The sequence below is a fragment of the Lynx rufus genome, unplaced genomic scaffold (assembly GCF_022079265.1).
Source record: "Lynx rufus isolate CCGP_SWC_20201006 ecotype Redwood Valley unplaced genomic scaffold, mLynRuf1.p SCAF_2, whole genome shotgun sequence".
Classification (NCBI taxonomy): Eukaryota; Metazoa; Chordata; class Mammalia; order Carnivora; family Felidae; genus Lynx; species Lynx rufus.
In genome coordinates this window covers 118,711,974-118,739,145 of record NW_025814834.1, presented here as the reverse complement: position 1 = coordinate 118,739,145, position 27,172 = coordinate 118,711,974, and the positions used below count along the sequence as shown (strand labels likewise).

Below are 27,172 nucleotides of genomic sequence, written 5' to 3'. Positions count from 1 at the left end.
GGTGCCTCTCCGGGAAGGCCGGGGAAGGGGAGGAGGAAGCGGCCGGGTTGGTACCATCGCGCGCGTTCCGGGAGGGGGAACAAGTGACATTCCCTTGGAGGGGGGCGGGCCCTTCCCGGCGGCGGGCCCAGCGCCGAGGCGGGGAGGGGCAGTCCCCAGTCCCCCGCCGGGCGGGACGCCGGGGCCGGGGGAGGGGGCACTTCTCCGCTCGCGTCCGAGGCGGGGCCGGCGGTACCTTTCGTGGCGCGGTGCGGCTGGGGGAGGGCCGAGGGGAGGGGGAAGGGGCGGGACCGGGAGGGGGGAGCCGGAAAGGGGGAGGCGCCGGCGGACAATGGAGCCTATGTGTGCCTGCGGGAGTGGGACGGCGCCGCCGCCGCCGCTGCCGCCGCCGGGGGGAGACGCTGCGCCGCCGCTGCCGCTGGCCCCGGCCCCGGCCCCCCGGGGCTGAGAGCCGCCCCGGACCGAAACCTCCTCCCCTACTCCGCTCCTCCTCTCCCCTCCCCCACTCCCGCCTCGGGGGTAAGTGGCACCTCGGGGGGGAGGGGGAGGGGAAGGGCCGGAGTCGGGGGTGTGGGGGGGCCGGGTCCGCGTGTTTTGAGCCGGTTTGGGGGCAGGGGTGGCCACAGCCGCGAAGAGCCGTAGGGGTTGGGGGGGAGGGGAGAAAAGGGGCGGGGGTCGAGGTTGCGGATTTAGTGAGTTGAGTCTGGAGAAACCTGTGGGGGAGGAGGGGGGTCGTCCTTTGCCCACCGCTCACTGAGCAGTGGGAAGAGACCGCGGCATCTCTCGATTTTTTAGAGGTTGTGTCCCAAGCAGTGCTTGGAGAGGCTGAACGAGGAGATGGGACGGTCCCAAGGTCCGGGGATGGAGGGGCTTTGGAGGGGGGAGATGGAGAGCTAAATAAGGGAATTCGGGTTGAGTTTGGTGGGGTCTGTAAGACCCCGGAGGTGGATAGAGAGGTAAAGGGGACTTTGCAGGCCAGTGACTTGTTGAAGGGTGAGGGGAAGTGAAAGCTAAGAAACATGTATGAGTAGTAAAGGGCTCCAGTAGGTGAGGTGGTGATGTCTAGGTCACTGAGTCATTGTGGGGGTCGTGGACACAACAGTGATTTCCAAAGTGGAGCCCTAGCCATTGACCTTTGAAAGTTGCAAAGACTATTAAGATGTCACTGGTTAGTGTTGGGTGAGCCTGGTGAAATGGAGATATCCTAAGGAGAACAACAGCAGGGTTGGTTATTATGTTCAGAGGGAAGGGCCAGAGGCCTGTAATATTGTCGCTGGGGGCCTCACCTGGTGGCTCTCAAGCCTGAAGGAGGAGGCCTCAAATCTGTCCTCCAAGGGCCCCCTGGTCTGTGATAAAGAGGAAGGACTTAGAGCCTAAATTCTAGTCCAGTTAGGGACGAATAAAGTTACTGGACAAGGTAGAGAAATAGGCATAAGTATCTCTTGGTGGAGAGAGACTCTAAGGTGGGATGGAATTGGTGCAAAGTTAGTCTTTGGTTAAGGCAAACATGGATTGCTCCCTGGCCGTGACTTCAGTGATTTGGTGATTTGGTGGCTGTATAAAGAGATACATTTTGATCAGTGATGTGTGGTGGATAACTAGCATTTGAAATATTCAAGAATTAAGTGTTGATTCTTAGACCAGAGATTTGGACTCTTGTGCACAGAGCACAAAATGATGAGTCCGAAGTAGCAGATAGGAAGGATGAGTAGTAAAATAGTTGAGAGGTAGGGCCTGGGAGGGGCAAAAGGTTATGGGCGGGTAACAGTCATGTGTGAGTTTGACTCTTCATGGAGATTGTGCAACATGATTGCCCTGTTGATTTTGGTTTTTTGTCTTGGTACTAGTGGTTCGGGATTTTAGCAAGAGATTAATGCTACTGTGAATAACGTTTTGGTCCTAAGTACAAATGTAAGAAAGACATGCTTACTAACTATGGAAAAAAGACCCAAGCTATTAAAGACAGAGATGAGTTCATGAAAGGACAAGTTAGTTGATGTAAGGATGCTTTGAAGAATGAGGATTCCAATAATAGGTGGTTTGAATAAAAAGAGAAAATCTAAGGCAAAGTTGGGGCTGGGGTGACATCTCACAGTTTTTGGACCTAGGATCTATGATTGAACCATTAGAATGCTATTTTGTAGTAACAGTGTTGAATGTTAGATGATAATAGTTCCACAAGATATGGTAGGTTGGTAAGGAGGTCATTGACTAAAAGGTGAAGGAATGATTCCACACTGGTCTCTTCTTAGAAGGCAAGTTGTATGTAACTTGGCTTTTGAGCTCAGGATCCCTGACCTCGATTTTTAGATGACTAACATAGGTGAAAAAGTACTTATGCACATTAGAATTTGTTCTATGGGATATTTGCCCCATAGCCTTCAGAAGTGTCTGCTGCTGTGAATCAAAAGAAAATGCTCTCTGGCTTATAGGGGGGAAAACATACAGAAGTTTCACAAGCATTATAACCAACTAAATTATTTGATCATGGTGACTTGGGATGGTGGTTAGAGCCATGAACTTGGAATCAGGAAGCTGGCTTCCCATTGACTTCTGTGACTTTGAACCAATCTCTCATATTTATTCTCCAGTTTTCCCATTGATGAAGTGGGGATCCCACTGCCCTGACCACTCATAACACATTGCATTGCTTAACAAGTGAATGCCTATCTGTAAACTGCTTTGAACACTTCTGAGAATGAGAGATGATGTAGCCCAACTTTTTTCTCACTTCTAAAAGATTGCTCTCTCAGGAACAGACGACTTTCAGCTTTTGTAACAATCATGGCAGCATAGTTGATCAAGGAACAAAAAGGAGTACCTTATGCATCTGTCTTGTTCTATCATCCGGGTTTTGGTTTCCTACTGATTTTTTGAAAGGTGATACCTCTTCTCCATTTACGAGGAAGTTAGAGTGATGACAATCGGAGAGTGTAAGGAGAGGTCCCCATGGAGAGTAGGAATGTACATGCTGTGAATGCTCACCTAGACTGATGTCTGCCCTGAATTTGTGTGATCTTGGACATGTTACTTGGCTTCATGGTGCCTTAATTTTCTTCAACTATGAAATATTGTTGGTGGAATAACCCACTTGTCTGTCTGCCTTGGTTGACTGCGCTGTTAGTCTATAGAAACTTTATTTGTCCCAGAGCAACTTTATTTGTTCCTAACCTCCTATGCCCCACATACGCCTTTGGCAGGCTAATGAAATATAGGACCTCTTTTGGGAACTGTGTTTTTAAAGTGCATAAAATGAAACACATGGACTTACAAATGACATGGAAACAGTTATCAAAATGTTGATCAGTTATGATATAGTAATACATATGCTTCTTTCTAACACATTAAATAACAAAATGTAGCTGCAGGTCTAACCATACTGTAATTTTGAACTGGCGATGAGTAAATATTGTGTTGAAGTATCTGCAGCAAGTATAATGTGACATGAAAATGTCCTGTGGTTTGTCTTGGTGACAGTCACAGGGTTGCTAATACTATCACGGGTCGTTACCTCCCTTCACAATTGAAGGCAGTGCTGACTTTTGCTGAAGAGGTGAGTGAGTACAAACGAAGATGGACGTTTCCCCCCAGTAAGTCCGCAGCTGCCACCAAGTTTCTCCACAGACCCCATGTGAGGCAGCGGGTCCCAGGTTAAGGGCTCCTGCCCTAGACCAGCTGATTTTTGAAAATTAAATGATCTTATGGCCACTCGCAGTTAAAGCTTTGCAGTATTTTTTTTGACATCTCCATCATGCCAAATCCAAGAGCGTAAAGAAGGTATGAAGTAAAAGTTCGTTTTGCAGCCTGTTGGTGACTATTCTTGGTTGTGGAGAAAAGTAAAAACGATGATTAGCATCAGGCTTTCACGTCTGGTGGGTTTTGCTTTGCGAAACAGCCCCGTCTTCAGGGGGGCGGATTTGGGCTGTGCTGCTCCGTCTCCTTGCATTTTGAGTTTTAGTGGTTTGCCTTCATTCTCCATTTTTGACCTAATTATTTTCTCACTACTCCTTCCAAATACTCTGTTGGCCACAGAGCATTGGGGAATGGGTGGTTTTCTTTGCAGTTGGTGTGAATTGGGGTATGAACTTCTCCATTCTTCTCGTCCCTGTAGGACTCAATGTGGGACTAGCTGGTGTCACTCCACTTTGACCTAAAAATTCCCTTCTGTTTGGGAGGCAGAGCTCATTCTTGGAAAGTTCTTCCGTGTCCCAATGTAGAAGAGAGAGCAGATCGGACATCTCGAAAGGTAAAGAACCTGATGATGAACATGTAACTTCTGCAATTCACTCTGAGTATTTTAGAGTTTTGTTTCTGTTTCTGTAGGGTCTCTTATACCTTCCACTTGTTCATTATTGTAACAGTTCCCAAGGCAAAGGTCATCAAGTCGAATGCAAGTCTAAACTGTAAGTGTAGTCACCTTATACTTTCCTGTGAGCAGGGACTTCTGCAATTGCTCACCTCATGGGAAAGGCAGGTGGGAAGACGTTAAACAGGTGTTTAGCGTGTCTTCATTGGTCTGTGTAAATACAAGCCAAAGGTAGCAAAACTTAAGCCCCAAGCTCATTATAATCCTTGGATCACTCAGTATTTATTGAGTTTCTCTTGGGCATCCGGTGCTGAGATGATGACCCTTTTTCTCAGGGGGCTCTGTGTCTCCACATAACAGGGATACAGTTTATAAGGTGTAATAGTGTTGTGAGTATGACGCTGAAGGGCCACAGAGGACATGCCTAGGGATAGCTGGGAATCAAGGAGAATTTCACAAAGAAGGGACATCTGTGCTGACATTTTACTTTGGGTGGCCATCATTCCAAATGATAGTTGAAGTTCATTTTTGAATGTTTACATTTTGCCAAGACTCTTTAGTTTGGTAGAAATGTTTATTTGCTTGCCTAAGGTTTGTTGGCCTGCAGGGCACTAGAGGCATTTTGACCCTTCGAGTATGAAAACACAATGTTAGTATTTTGTGTGGACCAAGATTTTCTGCACATGCCTATCGCCTAGTTGTCTTTCCCCCACATGTTGGAGAGAGAGTGTTTCTTCCTGTTGTGTACTCTTTCTGCAAGGAAGCCTGTTAGGAGTTGGCATGCCAGAAGTCAAGAATGAGCTAGGAATGGAATCCTGTGGCCTTTTCGTTCCACATTCTAAGTTTGATACTCTGCCTTTTATGGAGCAGTGGTCATAGTGTAGAAATGAAATTTGTTAAACATGACATAGTTGTAATAAACTTGACTTCTTAGAGCAGGAAAGTGGGAAAGGATCATTGGAGGAATGGAAATTGGTATTGTAGAGGTGGTTCTGAGCTTGGTCAGATTAACTTGTGAATTTCTTTACAACATTGTGACCACCTTGTAGAGTCTCCTTTTAAAGATTCCGAGGTAGTGTGGCCTTAGAACAGTCTGGAACTTGGTTCTTCCTTGCAATTTCAGAACTATAAAATCTGGGCAAAGGGGGGAGGCTCAGGGTTCTAATTCTGTTTTACAAGGACTCACACTGGAAATTGTCCTGCTCGACCAGTAGCTTGTTTTATTGACTTACCTAGCTCAAGTCAATGTAGCCTTGTGCCACAGTAGGCACTCAGTCAGAGGAAATCATCTGGCCAGGTTGTTTGGCCCCAAGTTCTCCCGAAAGTATGTGAACTGTGCTTGCCGAACGCTTGTGATGCAGAACCTGGTTGAGAAGGGGGAGGACTGTGCTGCGTCGCTCTGTGCCTTTGGCATCATGTCTCCAGTTGTGTGTCTCCCGCCTTCCCAGCCAGCTCTCACTTCTCCCTAATAACAAGGACTGGACAGAAGCAAAAATGGGAGGGGTGTTTTTCTCCTACCAAATGCCCAGAAATTTAAAAAATAGAAACACTGATTTTATTTGCTCTTAGTATTTCACCAGTCGCTGAAAATAAAACGTGCAGTTGGGGAAGAGGCAGAGTCCCAAGGCCTAGGGCCTTGAGATGTCTGCAGATTGGATAACACACTCTTTAAAAAATTGGAAGTTGATTCCCTTTACCTGGGAGGTGACAACAGCCTCTCAATCTAGTATTCTAGAATAAATAGGAAATCTGTTCTTCTCTTAAGGTGTTCAGTGACAACACGATATAGTGGATTTTTAAAAGAAATCCATTTAGGGGCACCTGGGTGGCTCAGTCAGTTAGCGTTTGACTTCGGCTCAGGTCATGATCTCACAGTTTGTGAGTTCGAGCCCCGCGTCGGGTTCTGTGCTGACAGCTCAGAGCCCGGAGCCTGTTTTGGATTCTGTGTTCCCCTCTCTCTCTGCCCCTCCCCCACTTGTGCTCTGTCTCTCGCTCTCAGAAATAAATAAATGTAAAAAAAAATTTTTTTTAATCCATTTAGAAGTTTTTCTTCTTCATCCTCATCCAGGTGAGGGTCACCTTTGAGAAAGGGGTTCCCGGACTCCCCCAGCTCCTCACCTCCAGGATGAGCACTGCGGTATCGTGACCCTTGGGGTTTCGGTGAGTAGCCTGATGGATGGTGGCACTAGAGAACCTGGCTGGCTTAGAAAGATGATCTTGGGGAAAAACTTCGGCTTTTGTTCAACAGATATTTTTTGAGCAGACACCACATGCTGGGTGCTGTAGTAAGCACTGGGAACACAGAGGTGACCAAACAAATCACCCTTGACCCCTGCCTTCCCTTTCTGAAGAAGAAATCCCGAAGCCGAGATTTCAGGCATTCGGCAAAAATATTCAGACTCCATACGGAGGGTTGTGGTGAGGGAGAGACGTGTCGGGAACGACTCCCGTGTTTTTGGCAAGAACCGACTGGGTGGACGAAAGTCCCATTGACCACAGTGTGGAAGACTGAGGGGCAGGTGCGTTGGGGAGGGATGAAGAGTTCCTCTCCCATCTAGGGAGACGTCAAGGTGATGGCTGCGTGTGCAGGTCTGCGGGGCGCCAGCCGAGCTGGAGATGGGAAATTGGGAGTCATTGGCTCCGAGAGAGCTTACAGAGTGGGGAGAGAAGAGTGCCGAGGAGCTCTGAGGAGCTCTGAGTCGTAGAGGCTGAGTGGAGAAGGGGCTGGCACAGGGCGCAGGTGGAGAGCGACTGGGGAGGCAGGAGGGAAACCAGGGAAGTGTGGTGGCCTGGAAACCGAGAGGGGAGAGTTCCAAGAAGGAGGTGATCAGCTGGCAGACTAAGAGGTGGAGTCCGATGAGGTTACAAAAGTGGCCAGTGGTGACCTTAACCAAAACAGTGGTTTCTGTGATCCGGGTGGGGGTGGGGTGGGGGGTGGAAGTCAGTTTAAAATGGTTAAAGGGTGAACGGCAAGTAAGGAAGGGAAAACCACGTGTCTTGTCAACTCTGTGGAGAGACTTGGCTCTGAGAGGGACTAACAACATGCTTTGTTTTCCTGTAATTTTTTGGTCTCTGTTCAATGCTGGAAGACATACCACGTGTCTGCGTGGTGGCTGGAAGCACGCACCAGATAGCGGGGAAGACCCAAGGAGAGAGAGAGAGAGAGAGAGAGCGTGCTCGTGGAAAGCTGGAAGGGATGGGGTCTAGACCACCTGTGGCGGGACTGACCTTTGAGGAAAAGTGGGCTATTTTCTCTGTTTCGATGATAGAGAAGAAGGAGGGGGTGGGCACCGTGAAAACAGGTTTGCAGACTTGGTGGTGAGGACGACGTCACGTCCTGCCTGGTGACTTCTTTTCTCCTTGTTAAGTCCTGGGCAGGACCGTGCCCTGAGAGAGGGGAGGGCAGGGTGGAAGGGGACAGTTGAAGAGGAACAAGATATGCCATTGGGCAGGATAAGCGAGTGAGCTTGCTAGACAGTGATGGTCGCCGTAGTACCAGTTAACCCAGAGGCTGATACTGTGCCGCCAAGCGCTGTCTTCCAGGCGCTAGCTCACCTTGTCCACCAAGTCCCCATCTTGACAGTGATGAAGAGCACAGCCGGGGGCCTGGCCGAATGCCAGCTCTCCCACTTACTAGAGTATGACTAACTCGCATATGACTAACTCATGTATGACCCAACTCGCTCCGGCGAACGGCTAAACGTTTCAGAGCCTCAGTTTCCTCACCTCTCAAATAGGTGGGGGTACCTGCCTCCCGGCGCTGTGGTCAGTGACTTAATATGTACAGGCCTTGCCTGAAAGAGTGCCTGATACCTCGTTAGGAAGAATTTTAAATATGAGCTAAGAAGAAAAGGGAGAAGCATTGAATGAATAGATCTTCAAGTTGGAAGCCTGAGTTCTGTTGGAGGAAAAAGTTTCTCTGTGGCTGTAATGAATCATCTTCTGTGGAAGACCTTTTCCAGTCCTTAAAATGACAGCTGAGCACCAGCCTGCAAATGTAGGCCCCCAAGAGCCAAATTGTAGTCTTTGGAACTATATGATGAGACACTTGGTGGATTCTTTTGCCGGGCTAAGGCTAGGGTGACTGACTTCAACTACTCCCCTGGCTCATCCAGGGGTTTTGAAAACCCGGGATTTTGTTCCCCGTCAGTCAGGGAGTCCACATGCCTGCTTCAGCCTTCATGCTGTCTCTCCGCCCGTAAGGTCATGGTGAGGAGGTGGCTTCAATGAAGAGTAGGGTCGGGGAGAACCGATTGCAAACCTGGGAAGAAGCCATGCACACCGTTCACATGTGCTCCCTCCATTCACCTGTAAAATGCCCATCCATCAAGGCTGAGAAACTCGTGAGAATAAGAAACTGTCTTTAGGAGTACTTTGAAGATAAAAGTGTTGTGTGCTCACAGTATTATTATCAGAAATCATCTTTGCTACCAGTTCATCAGAAATGCCTGGCAGACTGGGGCACCTGGGTGGCTCAGTCGGTTAAGCGACTTCGGCTCAGGTCATGATCTTGCAGTTCCGGAGTTCGAGCCCTGCATCAGGCTCTGTGCTGACAGCTCAGAGCCTGGAACCTGCTTCGGATCCTGTTGTCTCCCTCTCTCTCTGCCTCTCCCCCACTTACACTCTGTTTCTCTCTTTCAAACATAAATCAACATTTAAAAAAATATTTTTTTAAAGATAGGCCTGGCAGATTGAGGCGATTTGATATTTGTAATATGTTTTGAGTTCCTTTGGAGAAAGTGTACCACAAATGCCAGGTGTTTCTGTTCTGGGAGAAGCAGACGGAGTATGTCACTGAGGGTCCGATCACATCTTAGTACATCATGCTGAGTATTATAGACAAGCCAAAGAACTTGAAAACAAGATTCTTGTCTTCAAAGAACATAGTCTTTCTTCATAAGGAGATAAAACATACACATAGGACTATTCAGTATGACATATGATTGAGTGCTAGAATGTGTGATGCAGACAGAAAGTACCAGAAGTTACAGAAGGGGACTATTTGGTGGTAACTACTTTTCTGTTCCTGAGGTAAATGTTTTCTGATGGCTTTGTCCATGCAAGATTCAGTAGCTACTTGTATGTTACCAGGGATTCCTGATGTTTAGTGAGAGGTTACAAAATGGTTTATGATTATGTATGTCAGACTTGACAACCACGATCAATTTTATAGTTCAGACTGAAAAAAAAAAAAAAAGCTGAAGGTGGTGGGGGCTAAAAGTACAACCTTAAATACCATCAAGACCAAAATGTTTTTTTGGGATGTTTTTCCCCCCGAGGTCGGCATAGAAAACATTCCATACCATTTTCTTCTAGTTGTTTTTCCTGACTTCATCATTTAAAAAGAAAAAAAAAAAAAAAGTAATTGTGTGCACTGAGAACTTCCATAAATTCCTTTTAGCGTCTCAGGTAAAATAGCTGGGACTATTGCAGATTTCCAAAGGAAGGCATGGATGTTTAACCCTTGACCGTGATCAGACTCGGCGCCAAAACCTGTAACAACTCCCAATCTCCAGTCCGGTTCTGGAGTCCCACAAAGTGTGTGTAAGTGGTAACACCCGAGGTACTTCTGCCTCCCTGTGATTCTTCAGCCACGAGTCCCGCATCTTACATCCTTCTATCTCAGTCCCGGGCCCCTTCGCCAAGCTATCAGAAGTCCCGCCAAGCTATCAGAAGAGAGTAGAGGGGACAGCGGTTACCCGAAAACCATATTGGAACTGCCCTGGAAGGATCAGTGACTGAAAGTGGGTTTTGGTTGTCCCTGAACTAGTCCAGGCGTCCTGAAGTAAAGGGCGTTCTCATTTGCTCTCTGGCTAGGTTTGGGAATATTTTCTTGACCTTTATGCTTCAAATTAGCCTTGCAAATTGGCTCAAAAACTATCTTAGCTTCCAAAGATGTTCTTTTACCTTCAGTATGATGGATCATTCCCATGCTTAGCCATGCCTACGGTCCCTGTCATTAAACAGCGAGAACTCCAGACACATCCTTGGCATAATTTAATAGAAAGATCGTGGAAGTCAGGGGGCAGAACTGATTGTATTTGGTATTGGCTCAGCAGCCGATCTCAGAAGGACCTCCTCCAATGTCTCCCCACCCTGAGGTCCCGAGAATATAAACAGAGATTAATTTGTTTCATGGTTTGAAATCGGGATGGGTTTGCTACATTTCAGTGCCGTTGTCTGCCATCAGAGGCGAAACACCGGATAGTTGCTATGGATTTGGGAGTACCCTGTGGTTTCAAAGCATTGTTTTGAAAAGAGCAGATAAACCTGCGTTTTGGGCGGGTTTGTATCTGGAAGTGGAGAAACGTAAGGGAGAATATATGGCTGAAGATGAAATGTTTTTCTTGTGTGCTTGCCGACGCCCGGTACATGATACTTGGTGGGAGGCCCGTGTGCTTGGCAGAGAGTCCTGTCACTCTCTAGCTGCCTTCTCGCCAGAGCATGAACACCGCTCCCCCTTTGGCCCTGTTGGAAGCCGAGGAGTGATGTAGCCGCCGCGTCTAGTTGGCTAGACTGTAACCTTGATCCTGTTGTAAGGGTGTTTTATGTCTTTCTGGGTGGCCTTTTCCCGTAGTGTGCCCTGGAGATGCGAGATTTTCCTTTGGCAGCAGGAGGCACACACCCAGAGGATGCCGGAGCTGCAAGGGGAAAGGACCCACTTCCACAGCAGAGAAAAGCAAAGAGGAAAAAGGCATACAGGTGGCCAGCGCTGAGGGCCGCGCCCAGCAAGCCGCCGGCCGCCGCCACTGCCCTCAGCAGCTGTCTGTGCTGCAGCCCGAGAGGAACTCGGTGAGCCCATCCCTGTTTGTGACTGCACGCTCAGGATTTCAATCAATGCATTCCAGTAACCCCAAAGTGAGGAACTCTCCATCAGGAAACACACAGAGGTAAGGGCTAGAGCCCGCCCGGCTGCCCCCTGGGGGTGTCGCAGGTGGACCATGAACACTCCTTGAGGGAACGGTGTGTTTGGATTGGACACAGATGAGACTCGAGTGGGGAAAAGAGGAGAAAACAGAATAATAAACGGGCTATAGTGCCATCGGGCTTTCTGTTAGAGACGTCCGTTGGTGTTCTTCCGCCCATTGTTCTCCGACCGCGCCTCTCCACCCCCGCCCCCTCCCCAAAGCGCAAAGGAGAGGACCTTAGAGTTCACCCAGCACCATGTGCTAACCTTGGCGAGTGAGGAAGCCGAGGTCTGGAATGGTGAGGAGGCCTGAGATCCTAGGACTAAAACACCAGCCCTGGACTGGACTCCCGCTGTGAAGCTTTCTCCTCTGTTCCACAGTACTTAAATTGAAACTTTTTTTTCTCTGTTTTGAGAGAGAGACAGAGAGAGCACAAGCAGGGGAGAGGCGGGGGAGGGGGGGGTGAGGTGGGGGGATCCGAGAGGGAATCCCAAGCAGGCTCCACACTGTCAGCACAGAGCCCGACACAGGGCTCGACCCACCAACTGTGAGATCGTGACCTGAGCCAAAACCGAGAGTCGGACACTCAACTGACTGAGCCACCCGGGGGCCCCTTAAATGGATATTTGAAAGAACTTTTTCCACATCCCTTGGGGCACTGGTTAGCATATCTGCTCTGGCGTGCGATACTGCTTGTTTGAGGGACTCGTGTCTGGCAGAGTTTCCCTAACCTGCCATTCAGCAGCGGGTTTCCTCGTGTACTCTCCGGGTCTTGCTCGTATTTTCCAGCAGGGAAGCTAGGCTCTCGTTACAGCTGTTCCTTGTCATCAGCCAGGGGGTGGGTAGTATTTTGATCTTAACGATGCCTGTTTGTTTACTCTGAGCTAGTCTTAGTGTGAGAGTCACTTCTCTATGTACATAGAAACCATTGTCCTTTATTGACAGAAGCCCTAGAGATGGGTCCCCATGTGACTCTAGGGTTCCTGAGACCTGGCAGGCCACTCTGCCTGACCCTCCTCTCTGTCGATAGCTCCGAGATGAGAGTGGGGTTGGAGGGGGTGAGGAAGGAGCCGAGGTGAAAGGTGGGGTAGTTACTTAGTCCTCTGTGTCTCCTTGACCCGCTCCTAGAAACTGCTTCTTCCTGATTTGGGCTGCCCAGCTGTATCCGGCATCTGATCTCTCTTTATTATTTGTCTCTTTTAGTAGCCCTAAGTCAAAGCAGGAGGTGATGGTCCGTCCCCCTACAGTGATGTCCCCATCTGGAAACCCCCAGCTGGATTCCAAATTCTCCAATCAGGGTAAACAGGGGGGCTCAGCCAGCCAATCCCAGCCATCCCCCTGTGACTCCAAGAGTGGGGGCCATACCCCTAAAGCACCCCCTGGCCCAGGTGGGAGCATGGGGCTGAAGAATGGGGCTGGAAATGGTGCCAAGGGCAAGGGGAAAAGGGAGCGAAGTATTTCCGCCGACTCCTTTGATCAGAGAGATCCTGGGACTCCAAACGATGACTCTGACATTAAAGGTATGTCTATAAGATCTTTGAGACTCAGAGGGAAGTAGGTATTCCCGAGGGAAGGCCTCCGCCATTGCTGGATGCCGGAGAGCCTAATAGCAGCCGAGTGGGGAGAGTAGGTATCAGACTCAGGCGTTGTCACGGCTTATTAAGAGGGAACCATTTCTTCTCATTTTCCTGCTCACTGTGAAGAGCAGTGTGGAACCACGTTGTTGAGGAGCTCTTGCTCTTGATGATGCAGGTGTTCTGGGGGTTACAGTAGGACGTTCCGTGGTCCTAACCATGTTCTTGTGGATGTGTCTGGCCTCCGTGCTATTTATACTCCAGAATCAAACCGGCAGCTCCGGCCTGTCGACCCCAGTGGCCCGCACTCGAGCAGTTTTCCTGGCGTCCCTTCCTTTTCTCTGTCAGATTCACCCTCTAAGACGTGGGTTTTGTGCTCTCTGGCTCCCACCTTGCCAGCGTTGTAGGCACGAGGGTTAGCGCTGGCACTAGTGTGGGCTTGTCCCGGCTGATTTCAGTGTGGCAGGATGAGTGGCTACGTTGGGGGAGACATAGGGGAGGCCCCACAGTGGAGCCAGCCAGGAGAAATGTGGGACCAATGGCTGTGGTTTTGGTTGTTTTTCCTCCTAGTGTAAAACCAAAAATCCTAACTGTAGGCCAGAGCATGAAGTTAGCATTCCAGGAGAGGAAGTGTGAGCCCCCAACCCAAATTAGAGATGAAAACCTGGTGACTGTCCCCCGTCTTTCGTTCCTCCCTCGGGTGTTTGTGGGGAGGCCTGTCATGAGTGCCAGCGCTGTGCTGGGTGCTGGGGGGCCACGGTCAGCAAGACGGATGCAGCTGCTGTCCCCGAGGATGTGAGCACACCTAGACGGCACATCGTTAAATGATTACAATCAAATTGGACAAATGCTGAAATCAGAGAATGTGGGGGCTATGGGTTCAACCCACAGGGGCATCCAGTCCAAGAGGTTCCAAAAAGGTTTCCAGGAAGGAGGGATGTTTGCGCTGATATCTGAAGGATGCGCCTTAGAGAAGTAAGGAGGTGGGGGAGGAGTGCTTTGTAATTCATCATTTCGGGGCAAGTGTGTTAGAGTTTTTAAAATTAGAGGTCTCCTGTTAGCAAGGTGCCTCCTCCTTGAAATTCTCAAGGTGGGCTTGTGCTATATAAATGCTGGCAGAAGAAGTTTTATTCTCTCCATGACGCGGATCTTTTCATTCTTCTAGAATGTAATTCTGCTGACCACATAAAGTCCCAGGATTCCCAGCACACGCCACACTCGATGACCCCGTCAAATGCTACGGCCCCCAGGTCTTCCACCCCCTCCCATGGCCAGACTACTGCCCCAGAGCCCACACCTGCTCAGAAGACTCCCGCCAAAGTGGTGTATGTGTTTTCTACTGAGATGGCCAATAAGTAAGTTAATGGCTGTGTCTTGCTGTTGGCATGGCTTGTGTGTTTGGACACCTAAGTTCTTATTCCCACTGAGGACTACTCCTTCCCCCCTCCCCTGACTGTGTTATGATCACTTAAAGTTAACAGGACAGAAAGGGGTAAAGTAAAATAAAATATTAAACCTCCTTACCCTCTCTCCCCAGAGGCAACCACTAATGATACTTGGGCTTTCCTTCCAGAAGTTTTTTATGCTTGTAATATACATGTAGATCTTTTTTAAACATAAAAGAGATTAATTACACAATATACACTTTTTTGTGATTTAGCATCCTTTTTTAAATAACACAAGTAATACAGGTCTATCTTGGAATAATTAGAAAATATGAATAACTAAAAAGAAAAATCTGCGTGGAGTTCATAGAGATAACTATGGTGAACGTTTTGGTACCTATGTCTCTGGTGGATGGACCAGCAGATTTTTTACTTATTTAATTTATAAAAAATGTGACTGTACCTTACATACATACAAAGTGAATTTTGACAGCCTTAGAGTATCATTAGGTATTGTGAGATTTCATATTCGTGGTTGGGATTTTGAACTAGGATTCCATAAAAACACACCTACCACAGGACATTGGTTTGAAGGAGAAAATCTCAGGTTTTTTACATGCCTCTTTTGAGATTTGCTAATGGCTGTCATTAGATTTCAGAAGTCTGGTGGTAAGTGATACACACAGATAATGAAAACCCTGTGTTTCTCGATTCTTATTCAACATTTCTGGTGGCTGTCTACACGGAACCGCCTTCCTTCCCCTTGTACAAGTTCAGTCTGGGGTTAAAACGTTTTGGAATTACAGGTAGTGAAATAGAAGCACGTCCTAGCGTATGCGTCTCTTTCGTCTCTGCAGAGCTGCGGAAGCTGTGTTGAAGGGCCAGGTTGAAACTATCGTCACTTTCCACATCCAGAACATCTCTAACAGCAAGACAGAGCGAAGCACAGCCCCTCTGGTAGGCCATTCTGGAAGTGGAGTATGGTTTAAAGGCTCTACAGCAGCTGTACAGGTGGGAGACGGTGAATGTCATTGGCAGGGAGGGTAGTCTTGATGGTGTAAGCTGCATTCTGGACACCTAGTCCTGGCGCTGTGTGGCTTCAGGCGGATCACACTGTACTGGCCTTTTCTTTTTTCTTTTTTTTCTTTTTAATTTTTTTTAACATTAATTTTTGAGACAGAGAGAGACAGAGCATGAACGGGGGAAGGTCAGAGAGAGAGGGAGACCCAGAATCTGAAACAGGCTCCAGGCTCTGAGCTGTCAGCACAGAGCCCAACGCGGGGCTCGAACTCACAGACCGCAAGATCATGACCTGAGCCGAAGTCGGACGTCCAACCGACTGAGCCACCCAGGCGCCCCTATACCGGCCTTTTCTATCAGCATGCTGGTATACTGATGGATTACTGGGAGAGAAAGACACAATAAAAAAGGAGTTATGTGGAGACTTAGATTTCCTTCATGTTAACTAACCATCTCTGGGAAAAGCTGACTTCAGACCCTGTGTACGGGACAGGTTTCTAAAAACTGACAAACGTTCTTGAGTTAGTTGCAGAACAGAAAAGGAATAACTAAAGCCACAGTCCTGGAACACATGCTGATAATACCATAATTACAGTCTCAGTGACTTTCAGAATGATCCTCATGTATTTCAGAGTGAGAGGACCATTGAGTGCTTTTAATCGCTTGATATTTCCAAAATTATAATAAACGTTAGTCTGTTTCCTGTCTGGAACTTAAGTGCCTGCTGCAAACCACATTAGAAAAAGCATGCTATGGTTGCTTCAAGACAGCGTTCCAGATGGAACCAAAAGTTATTTCTTGGGACAGGTGTTGGCGAGTGCCGTGGGGACACTAAGAGGTTCCAGACACAGTCCCTGCTTTCAGGAAGCCTAAGATCTAGCGCTGGGTTGGGTCTTCGACATGGGAACAGTTAAGTGACATTAAATGACTGGAGTGGCAATTCAAGATAAAGTTTTCATCTATGTCGTTTATCAACGAAGCCCCTCTCTGTTGACGTAGCAGAGCTTGGGCTTTGCTAGACTTAGAAAAGGCATTTCGCGCTGCTCATACATCTCTTCTAGTCAAGAAGGATAGAGGTGGACATACATAATATTTAAATTTATATATATATATGTTTTTTAATTGATACTTAAGCCTTTTATACACATATATAATGTTTAAGATTTATATTATCTGGAATGCACAGGGTACGTTGTAGTGCAGACTAACATTTGATGGATTGGATGACAGATTGTACCAGTTTTCACCTCCACCTTCTCTGGTACTGAAATGAGTCGGAGAAGGAGCTGGAATTGGGAATAATCAGATTGCCGTTGCTCCAAATCTGAAATCGAAAGTGGCACTGAAGTGCTTCCTCTGTTCTGGTCACATGACAGAGTCCATGCCCACCCCCCCAACAAACAAACAAAACCTGGCCACCAAAGGCAAACTTAAAATGGCACTGGAAGGAGGATGAAGGTGACCTCCGTGCTCCAGTGAGGGAGGCGGGGACATGGAAGACACTCGGAGCACACAGAGCCCTCGCAGGTTTAGCCATCCTTCCCCGAACCGGTCTCTGTCTGCAGACATATGTGTGTGGCTACCTGCAAGGGAAACATTTACATACATATTCACAGAACGGGAACACCCGAGGATAGTCTTTGTGTTTATGCAACACAAACTGTTCCATGCGGAGATACACATGACGAGTCGTGTACAAATGTGCACACAGGGAACCATTCCAGAGAGTCAGTGGGGAGGCAGGGGTTTGGAAACGCAGGCTGGATTGAGTGAACAAGTAGGAGCGAATGAACATCAAAAAACGGATCATGCGGCTCCCTGGAGCCTGGCGAAAGATCCCTGAGCTGGGGTTTGTAGGCAGGGCCCTTCGGTTCTCCTCCAGTACCTCCCGCAGCACCAGGGTGTAGACCCAGGACACACACGTCCCTCTTCCAGGCACTAACAGCATCCTTGTCACCTATTGCAGGACTTAGTGTAGCTCTGGTACTTAATAAATAATAACGAGGCTATCATCCAGCCTATAGAAAGGGCGGTCTGCCGACTATTGGAAAGAACAGACCGAGAGACACCATGAGCTAGATAGCCTCAGATTTCTCCACGGACGCTTCCTGCCTGCGGATTATCTTACTACAGTTAATGTACAAATTCTTATCGAATATGGAATCAGTGATCACAAACTGAAAACAGAAACCAGAGATGTCAGGCCCCCTGGAAACTCAAGGAGAGGAGTACTTAGATAGTCCCCCTGCCAGAGGAGACGCCGACACTGAGCGGCCTTCCCTGCTTCCTCCAGCTGGGAGAGTACAGAGCTGTGGGTGACAGGGACTTTCTCTTTCGGTTGAAAACATCAGCCCTCTTGATTGACAGTGAGAAGTCTGCATACCCAGTCGTACTTTCGGGGAAAAGAAAAGGTGTTAGGTACAGCCTCCCACATACCAAGAAACTAATCTCTCTTTGAATCAGCAACACACGGTACATGCGATATCAAACCTGTTCCTCGAAATAGATACTCAAATGTATTCACTTTGGCAGAGTGGCTCTCCCCCTGGCATGCTTATAAAGTTATTGAAACCTGATCTTCAGCACGGGAAAGAGGATGCCATTTGACAGTAAAGGGAAAGAAAAAAATCAGAACGTCCCCATGTCCAGAGTGGGGCTGTACAGCAAATGTCAGAGTAGATTTATGTGACGGGGACAAATCCTTTATAACGTGCCTTGCCGTTTTCATCGCCTCTTTGTACAACTTACCAATGATTTTTTTAAAATCTCGTTTGTTTTCAGAACACACAGATATCTGCCCTTCGGAATGATCCGAAACCCCTCCCACCACAGCCCCCAGCTCCGGCCAGCCAGGACCAGAATTCTTCCCAGAATACCAGGCTGCAGCCGACCCCGCCCACTCCGGCACCAGCACCCAAGCCTGCTGCACCCCCGCGTCCTCTGGACCGGGACAGTCCTGGTGTAGAAAACAAACTGATCCCTCCTGGGGGCAGCCCCGCCAGCTCCACGCCACTGCCCCCAGATGGTACCGGGCCGAACTCGACACCCAATAACCGAGCGGTGACCCCTGTCTCCCAGGGGAGCAGTAGCTCTTCAGCAGATCCCAAAGCCGCCCCACCTCCACCAGCGTCCAGTGGCGAGCCCCCCGCGCTGGGAGAGAACCCCGATGGCCTGTCTCAGGAGCAGCTGGAGCACCGGGAGCGCTCCTTACAAACGCTCCGAGATATCCAACGGATGCTTTTCCCCGACGAGAAAGAATTCACAGGAGGACAAAGTGGGGGACCCCAGCAGAACACTGGGGTATTAGATGGACCTCAGAAAAAACCAGAAGGGCCGATACAGGCCATGATGGCTCAATCCCAAAGCCTAGGGAAGGGACCTGGGCCCCGGACAGATGTGGGAGCTCCATTTGGCCCTCAAGGACATAGAGATGTGCCCTTTTCTCCGGATGAAATGGTTCCACCTTCCATGAACTCCCAGTCTGGGCCCATGGGACCTGACCACCTGGACCACATGACCCCCGAGCAGATAGCTTGGCTGAAGCTGCAGCAGGAGTTTTACGAGGAGAAAAGGAGGAAGCAGGAGCACGCTGTCGTGCAGCAGTGCTCCCTCCAGGACATGATGGTCCATCAGCATGGGCCTCGGGGCGTGGGCCGAGGGCCTCCCCCTCCATACCAGATGGCCCCCGGTGAAGGCTGGGGGCCGGGGGGCGCAGAGCCCTTTGCTGATGGGATCAGCATGCCTCATTCTCTGCCCCCGAGGGGCATGGCTCCCCACCCCAACATGGCAGGGAGCCAGATGCGCCTCCCTGGGTTTGCGGGAATGATCAACTCTGAAATGGAGGGACCGAACGTCCCCAACCCAGCATCGAGACCGGGTCTTTCTGGAGTCAGTTGGCCAGACGATGTGCCAAAAATCGCAGACGGTCGAAACTTCCCACCTGGCCAGGGTGTCTTCAGTGGTCCTGGCCGAGGGGAACGCTTCCCAAACCCCCAAGGATTGTCCGAAGAGATGTTTCAACAGCAGCTGGCGGAGAAGCAGCTGGGCCTCCCCCCAGGGATGAGCATGGAAAGCATCAGGCCCAGCATGGAGATGAACAGGCTGATCCCCGGCTCCCAGCGACACATGGAGCCTGGGAGCAGTCCCATTTTCCCTCGAATACCCGTTGAGGGCCCTCTGAGTCCCTCTCGGGGCGACTTTCCGAAAGGAATGCCCCCGCAGATGGGCCCTGGTCGGGAACTGGAGTTTGGGATGGTTCCCGGTGGGATGAAGGGAGATGTCAGTCTGAACGTCAACATGGGATCCAATCCTCAGATGATACCTCAGAAGATGAGAGAGGCTGGGACGGGCCCTGAGGAGATGATGAAGTTACGCCCGGGTGGCACAGACGTGCTGTCTGCTCAGCAGAAGATGGTGCCCCTGCCGTTTGGGGAGCACCCCCAGCAAGAGTACGGCATGGGCCCCAGGCCGTTTCTCCCCATGTCTCAGGGTCCAGGCAGCAACAGTGGCTTGCGGAGTCTCAGAGAACCAGTCGGGCCCGACCAAAGGACTAACAGCCGGCTCAGTCATATGCCAGCACTACCTCTCAACCCTTCCAGTAACCCCACTAGCCTCAACACCGCTCCTCCAGTGCAGCGTGGCCTGGGGCGGAAGCCCTTGGATATATCTGCGGCAGGCAGCCAGGGGCACTCCCCAGGCATCAACCCTCTGAAGTCTCCCACGGTGTGCCAAGTCCAGTCACCAATGCTGGGCTCACCCTCGGGGAACCTCAAGTCCCCCCAGACTCCATCGCAGCTGGCAGGCATGCTGGCGGGCCCGGCTGCTGCTGCGTCCATTAAGTCCCCCCCTGTCTTGGGGTCTGCTGCTGCTTCGCCTGTTCACCTCAAGTCTCCATCACTTCCTGCCCCGTCACCTGGATGGACCTCCTCTCCAAAACCTCCCCTCCAGAGTCCCGGGATCCCTCCAAACCATAAAGCACCCCTCACCATGGCCTCCCCAGCCATGCTGGGCAGTGTAGAGTCAGGTCAGTACGCTCGCGTCCTCACGGTTGCCCCTTGTGAGCCAGAGATTGCAAAAGCCTGGTTTATGTCCTTTGAGGAAGCTGGTGTCCTGATTTGATGCAGCTGGTGCCCGGAGACATGTCTCTGAGCTCTGCACTCGGAGGTGGCCTCCGCCGAGACGGACGTATCTGTGGCCGGGTGCATCGTCGGTACTTCCACGGGGTTAGGCACAGGCGTCCTATCCTGGCAGAGAAACACGGCTCTCAGGGCAGAGTATGTGTGTCAGATGGGACTGTTAAAAGGAAGAGGAGAAAATGGGAAGTATTTGTCATTTCACAGACAAATTTCATTTGCACGGTGAACATGTTGGTGAAATAAAATGCCTTAATGGTGGGTAAATGTGGCTGCTTTAAGTACTAGGCCCACCCACTGGAGGGGGCTGCCCTCGCATCCACAGGCTCTGAGTATAATCCTAAGCACAAAGGGGAGGCCGCTGGGAGATTTGAGTGGTTCTCGTAAATACACGTTGGCCACAGAAGCAGTTCCCAAAACCTCTTTGGTAGACTGCTGTTCTCACAGATCAGCCGCAATTTATCAGTATTTTCTTCCCAGGAGAAGCTCTCACTGATGATGGTGGTTTTATGAATGGGACCAGAGGTGGTCCGTGGAAGATGAGCACCGAGGTGTAAATACTAGGTCCGCCTTGTCCCCACTTGAGAAAAACTAGACTCCGAGTAAGATAGAAAACGTATACTACCAAGTTAAAGCGCCCCTCTCCATTGGTTAGCGGGTCATGAAAGCAGGACGGTGGGACAGCCCCCTCAGAACTTTTTTGTTCAAACGCTTTGGTTGTGGAAATTAATCAAGAGCATGTGTAGGGTTGGTGGCTGGGGTCGGATCGCTAGTCTGGCTCCACAGCAGACTAAATACCGGAGTTGAATTTTGAGTTGTGATCGGCAAGGGAAAGACCCGCTTACGTCGTGTTCTTTTCAGTGAAATAGTCCGTAAGCCATGTTTTTCCCAAGCTTCAAGTTCTGTCTGAGCCATTCTTGGCGTGTTTGTCTTCACGTCTGCTGATTCGTCACCTCCGTATTGCGCTGCGGTCTGCCCTCTGCACACACACAGATCTTGACTAGAAGACTGATGATTCGTGTCCCGGGTCTAATAACACTGTCCTGTTCATCTGTCGCATCCCTGGCCTTGCTAGTTCATAATCATAGGCCCGATAGCCTTCAAGAGCAATCTAATTCCCTGCCCGTTTTTGTTTTATTTTGCTTTCTTCTAGGTGGCCCCCCACCTCCTACAGCCAGCCAGTCTGCCTCTGTGAATATCCCTGGAAGTCTTCCCTCTAGTACACCTTACACCATGCCTCCCGAGCCAACCCTTTCCCAGAACCCACTGTCTATTATGATGTCTCGAATGTCCAAGTTCGCAATGCCCAGTTCTACCCCTTTATACCACGACGCCATCAAGACTGTGGCCAGCTCCGATGACGACTCCCCTCCAGCTCGCTCTCCCAACTTGCCATCAATGAATAATATGCCAGGTAAGCCATCAGGATGGAAGCTAGGATACGGAGCCCGTGTTAGACAAAAGAGAGACTTCACGCGACAAAGACTTCAGGCTTTGTCGACAGCTGCAGACAACGGGTGGAGGTGCAACGAGTTGAGAAAGAATACCGTCGATAGAATTAAAGTGTCTGCACTAGAGGAAGATAGCAATTTTGTATTAGTTTGACTCAGTCCGTGCTTATTGGAAAGCAGATTTCTTGACGGTTCTTAGAATGAACTTATAGAAGTTCTGATGCTTCCGTGTGCCTGGATGGGTTCGTTTTTCCCTTTTTGTGGTGGGGGGGTGTCGAGGGTCAGAGTAGGGAGGGTCCTCCTGGAGCAAGACTGAAAGCAGTTTCCTTTTAACATTCTGATTGGATGTCTTTAGTTTTTAAGTGTTTTTCTGGAAGGGCAGCCTCCAACCACAAGCAGCCATGGGATTTGAGATGGTGGAAAGCCCCCATTTCCTAGCAAGCACCGTCCTTACCATACTCAGTAGTAATTCCACAGAGAAACCAAATACTTAAATGTCTCAGAGACTATAGTAGAAACTGCATGCTTTCCCTCTCTGTTAAAAGCTATGTTTCTTTAACGTTTCATACACCCTAGAGTGTGAAATGCTCGCTGAGTAAGGCAGTCTAAAAAGATAATGCTAGATGTCATTTGGTAAAGGCCTGTTTGGTTTCCTTGTTATCATTTCTAATTCTTGGACTTGTAGGACTGATTAATCCTCTTTCTCCAAAGAGGACCATACTTACTTCAGACAGATTCTTTTTTTCTGTATGAAATGTCTCCAATGAAGAAGACTACACTGGTTTGCATATTAATTTGTAACTTTTCGCACAGGAGACTTTCTTCCTGGTTGTTTTCTACATACTCTTACGTCATACAGTTTGACACTCAAAATATAACCTCTCATAGAGCTGTTGGGTGTCTGTGCTCCAAAATGCATTTCGATCTTGTTGAGGGCAGGGATTTCGTGACGTATGTTTTCCCAACAGAGTACCTTGCACATTTGGCTTTTTGTTGTTGCTGATTGGATTTGTTGTAGTTTTTCTAAGTTGCTCTCGGTTAAGGTGATTCCTTTGATATCTTTATTTTTCTAGGGATGGGCATTAATACACAGAATCCTCGAATTTCAGGTCCAAACCCCGTGGTTCCGATGCCAACCCTCAGCCCAATGGGAATGACCCAGCCGCTCTCTCACTCCAATCAGATGCCCTCTCCGAATGCCATGGGACCCAACATACCTCCTCATGGGGTCCCGATGGGGCCTGGCTTGATGTCACACAATCCTATCATGGGGCATGGGTCCCAGGAGCCTCCGATGGTACCTCAAGGACGGATGGGTTTCCCCCAGGGCTTCCCGCCAGTACAGTCTCCTCCACAGCAGGCTCCGTTCCCTCACAACGGCCCCAGTGGGGGGCAGGGCAGCTTCCCAGGAGCTATGGGTTTCCCAGGAGAAGGCCCCCTTGGCCGCCCCAGCACCCTGCCCCAGAGTTCAGCAGATGCAGCACTTTGCAAGCCTGGAGGCCCCGGGGGTCCCGACTCCTTCGCCGTCCTGGGGAACAGCATGCCTTCGGTGTTTACAGACCCAGACCTGCAGGAGGTCATCCGACCTGGAGCCACCGGAATCCCGGAGTTTGATCTGTCTCGCATTATTCCATCTGAGAAGCCTAGCCAGACACTGCAATATTTCCCTCGAGGGGAAGTCCCAGGCCGTAAACAGCCCCAGGGGCCTGGGCCTGGGTTTTCGCACATGCAGGGGATGATGGGCGAACAGGCCCCCAGGATGGGACTAGCATTACCTGGCATGGGAGGGCCAGGGCCAGTGGGAACTCCGGACATCCCTCTTGGCACGGCTCCATCCATGCCAGGCCACAACCCAATGAGACCACCAGCCTTTCTCCAGCAAGGCATGATGGGACCTCACCATCGGATGATGTCACCAGCACAATCTACAATGCCCGGCCAGCCTACCCTGATGAGCAATCCGGCTGCCGCCGTGGGCATGATTCCCGGCAAGGATCGGGGGCCTGCTGGGCTCTACACCCACCCTGGGCCTGTGGGCTCCCCAGGCATGATGATGTCCATGCAGGGCATGATGGGACCCCAACAGAACATCATGATCCCCCCACAGATGAGGCCCCGGGGCATGGCCGCTGACGTGGGCATGGGTGGATTCAGCCAAGGACCTGGCAACCCAGGAAACATGATGTTTTAAGCTGCTAAGATTGGATGTGCCGATCCTTGTCAAGATGAGATTCCGGGTCCTGAGAGCTGCCTTGAGGGAGTTCCGGGAGTGCTGTTGGTCAGGCAATAGGAGAGCAGAGACCCGAGGGCTGCTTTGGGGGAGGGGGGAACTCGAGAATGTATGGATTTACCTGAAAACAAATGATTCATTTAATCAACAGGTGTGTTTTTTTTAAGATTTATTTTTTAAAAATTATTTTTGTGGACTTGGGTATCCCATGATGGCACCTACTTTTGGGAATCTGTAGCCTGTGCTTCGAGAATTGCCATCGGTCATGTGTTGCACCGTTCTCTGTATGTTTACGTCCTTTGGACTGGCTTCTCCCAGGATTCTTTTCTGGTTTTGTTTTTGTTTTTTTGTTTTGTTTCGTTTTTTTGTTTTTGTTTGTTTTTTTTATTTGCTTTGGGCTTTATTTTTTTGTGTACTGTACTATATTGTAAAAGGGATTTTAGCAGAGACTTTAGTCTTTGGGACAAGAGGAGAACAGGAATGCTGGGCCGTTTACTTTAGGTGGAGAATCCGTCTTCAGACCTTTGGACTATTTTCTTTCAACTCCAGTGTATAGAAAAAAAACCAAACTACGACCTCAGAGCAGAGTATTAATGAAAAGCACAAAAAAAAGGAACTAAGTTCAGCGAGGGGTGGGGGGAGGGGGGAGATTTTTCTTTTCAAAAATAATGAAGCTTAGGACGTTTGTTTTTTGGTTCGAGTGCTCTCCGGCACGGTCTGTCTCTTCCAGTCTGCAAACCCACCTTCACGTTTTTCTCTCAGTTTCCCTCTCCTCCCCGCCCCCCACCCTGCCCTCATCTCCTTGGTTAAGTGTATCTCCTTCTCCCTTGCCCCCGCCCCCAACTGGTGACCCCTGCTTTCCTCCTCTTTCCCTTTGGCAGCTGCAATACACGGTGTTCTTTTGGGGAAGTAAATCTAATGAAAGCCTCGCCTTCCAGGCCGAGCGTCGTCCCGGCTCCGCGAGGGAAAGGCCTGTGCTTGGGATGCTCGGCGGTCTTCTCCCTTTCTCTTCTTCCCCGACACGCCCTTCCCTGCCCACCTTGTTTTCTGTTCTCCTTTTCTTAGGAATTCCCAAGTGAATTTTATCAATGTGGGAGTGGAACAGATGCTAAAAGCTATCCAGGATTTCGTTTTTGTTTTTGTTTTTAATTTTGTGGTTCCTCCCCTGCCCTCCCCCTCCCATGCGTAAAACGTTCTGTGTAACCTCCATTAAATTTGGTACAAAACCACTCACCAGAGCTGTGGTGTCAGAAAAATAAAATATATTGTTTCTTACAAAATCCAATTGCCTTTTTTGTTCATTTGGGTTCCTGTGCTGTTCGGTGTGGGGCATGGTGGTTGCCAAGTGGCCCAGAGGCTTCCACCTTGTAGGGAGTTGGCTGATGAGGAAAAGAAGGCTAGCAAAGTCTACAGCGGCCCAGGTGAAGCCTCTTCCCTGTGGACGAGGTGGAATGAGGAATAAGCCCCCGAGGATTTATCCTGCCAGACTGGGTCCTGTCCTAGTCGTGAAAGCCAGGCTGTCGGCAGAAGAGCAACCCCCGTCCCCAGTGCTGCAATTCACCTCTTTACCAGAATGGTCTTTCCCAGGAATTTCTGTGAGAGTCAGTTTAATGGCGTGAAGTAATTAAGGCTGAAGGTAGATTTGCAGTCATTTGCATAAGCTGTGAAATGTCCCTGGATCTTGTTAAGGCAACGCATTCCTGCTGTCCCTGCAAATCGCGGCTCTCCACAGTCCGTGGGTTTCTGCGGTCCCTTCTGGCTCCCCTCCTCGCTGCCTGCTCGTCGGCGTCTTCCCCTCCCCCGGCCCTGCTCAGGCTGTGCTGGGTTCGATCCCCCACCGCACACAGGCCCCCCAGAGCAGCAGCGTGCACCCTGCAAGGTACACGTCTGAGGGACTGGCTGTTCGTGTTTCTGTGCTTTTGGATTTGTTCCGGCGTGTGGATTTCTTTAGGTCCTAGGCGTTTTTAGCTGAGCGAGTGGGCGTCTGTGTGCGTGTTCGTTCACAGGTGAGAGAAGAAGTGAGGAGCTGCAGGTGCGGAGTCAGCTGCAGACAAACTTGGACAAATTGGGCTTTGCTGGCGTTCTACAGTCCGGAGTTTTTCCTGTGACCGTTTCTGTCTCCGGGAAGGGTGTTTGAGAGCCGTTTTTCTCTCCCACCGTCGGCAGCCCTGGCTTCTCAGTAACACTGGAGCCCCAGACAACAAACGTGAGAGCACCTCCCCCACGGTCCCCTCCATGTGTGTTCTCGTGCAGATCTTTGAGGGGCCTACGAAGTAGGTGGTACTCATCTCCTTTGCAGATGAGAAAGCTGAGCTCAAGTTTAAGGATTCTGGCAGAATCAGATCTATTCAGATGGTCCTGCGTGGTGAAAAGTTTATGCTAGGGGAGCAAAAATGAGGGTTTTGTTTCATGAACTTAGCCATATTCCTAGGTCCTCTGGCTTTGAAGCATAGAGAGGAGAGCAGGGAACAGCGAAGCATGGGGAACGTTAGAGGAGAGCCCTAAGGAAGGCTGGGACCTGGCATTTGCCCACTGGACTGGCTTCTTGGGCAGCCCCACTGCCTGGTGCACCTGATGGTGCTGTGCTCACTGATAGTGCGTGGTCCCTTGCTACTGTCCCTGAGAGCCACGGGAGGGCAAGAGCGGGGTGGCCCCTGCTGGGAGGCGCTGGGAATGTGGCACTGCTCGCGCCGCCCCCTGCTGGACAAGTGCGGCAGTGCAGATGAGCTGCCCGCTGCAGAGCCGCGCAGTTTTGAAAAGCCCCCTTCATAAATCTTCATTCATTTACACTGTCAGCAGATACCAACAACACTTCATCACGATGATATCTGATAAACTAAGTTCATTTGGGGTTTGAACAGAACAATTTCTAATTTACTAAGAATGCTGTGAAATAAAATCACATTTGAGGGACTGGATGCTGTTGCACAGAGAACTAATTTTTAAAAATTAGCAAAAGGTTGATAAAGTTATTTCATGTTAACATAATCCTGTGAAAGCCCAGACAGTCTCCCCGCAATTTCAGGACTAAATGGAGGATGTGCAATAATGATGGGTTACTTCATCTCAGGGGATAAGTGGTGGGGTGTGGATCATAGCATTATTTCTTAAGGACTAACACAGTGTGGTGTTTTTTTCCCTAAAACAACGTGAAATAAAATAAGCT

The 27,172-nt window shown here is 49.7% G+C and overlaps 1 protein-coding gene across 6 annotated transcripts; it reads left to right on the top strand.

The window, feature by feature from the left end:
- Window positions 1-415: 415 nt before the first annotated feature.
- On the top strand, window positions 416-25,286 carry BCL9 (BCL9 transcription coactivator). 6 transcript variants are annotated; one of them, XM_047083125.1, is made up of 10 exons: window positions 416-519; window positions 4,112-4,246; window positions 6,375-6,466; window positions 10,884-11,196; window positions 12,418-12,512; window positions 13,954-14,143; window positions 15,031-15,184; window positions 17,975-20,216; window positions 21,479-21,739; window positions 22,850-25,286. In XM_047083125.1, the coding sequence occupies exons 4-10, from the start codon at window positions 11,144-11,146 to the stop codon at window positions 23,965-23,967; spliced, it is 4,113 nt and encodes a 1,370-aa protein (XP_046939081.1). In that variant the 5' UTR covers window positions 416-519; window positions 4,112-4,246; window positions 6,375-6,466; window positions 10,884-11,143; the 3' UTR covers window positions 23,968-25,286. The 6 variants fall into 6 exon arrangements, with proteins under 6 accessions (XP_046939081.1, XP_046939080.1, XP_046939079.1 ...); XM_047083124.1 differs by having other exon boundaries at window positions 12,418-12,734; window positions 15,031-15,130; XM_047083123.1 differs by having other exon boundaries at window positions 12,418-12,734; window positions 22,886-25,286.
- The last annotated feature ends 1,886 nt before the right edge of the window (window positions 25,287-27,172 follow it).

Coding starts and splice junctions, on each gene's coding strand:
- BCL9 (XM_047083118.1), top strand. CDS start 11,144: ATGCATTCCAGTAACCCCAAAGTGAGGAACTCTCCATCAGGAAACACA. Junction 12,735..13,953: donor CGATGACTCTGACATTAAAG/GTATGTCTATAA, acceptor TCATTCTTCTAG/AATGTAATTCTGCTGACCAC. Junction 21,740..22,849: donor ATCAATGAATAATATGCCAG/GTAAGCCATCAG, acceptor TTATTTTTCTAG/GGATGGGCATTAATACACAG.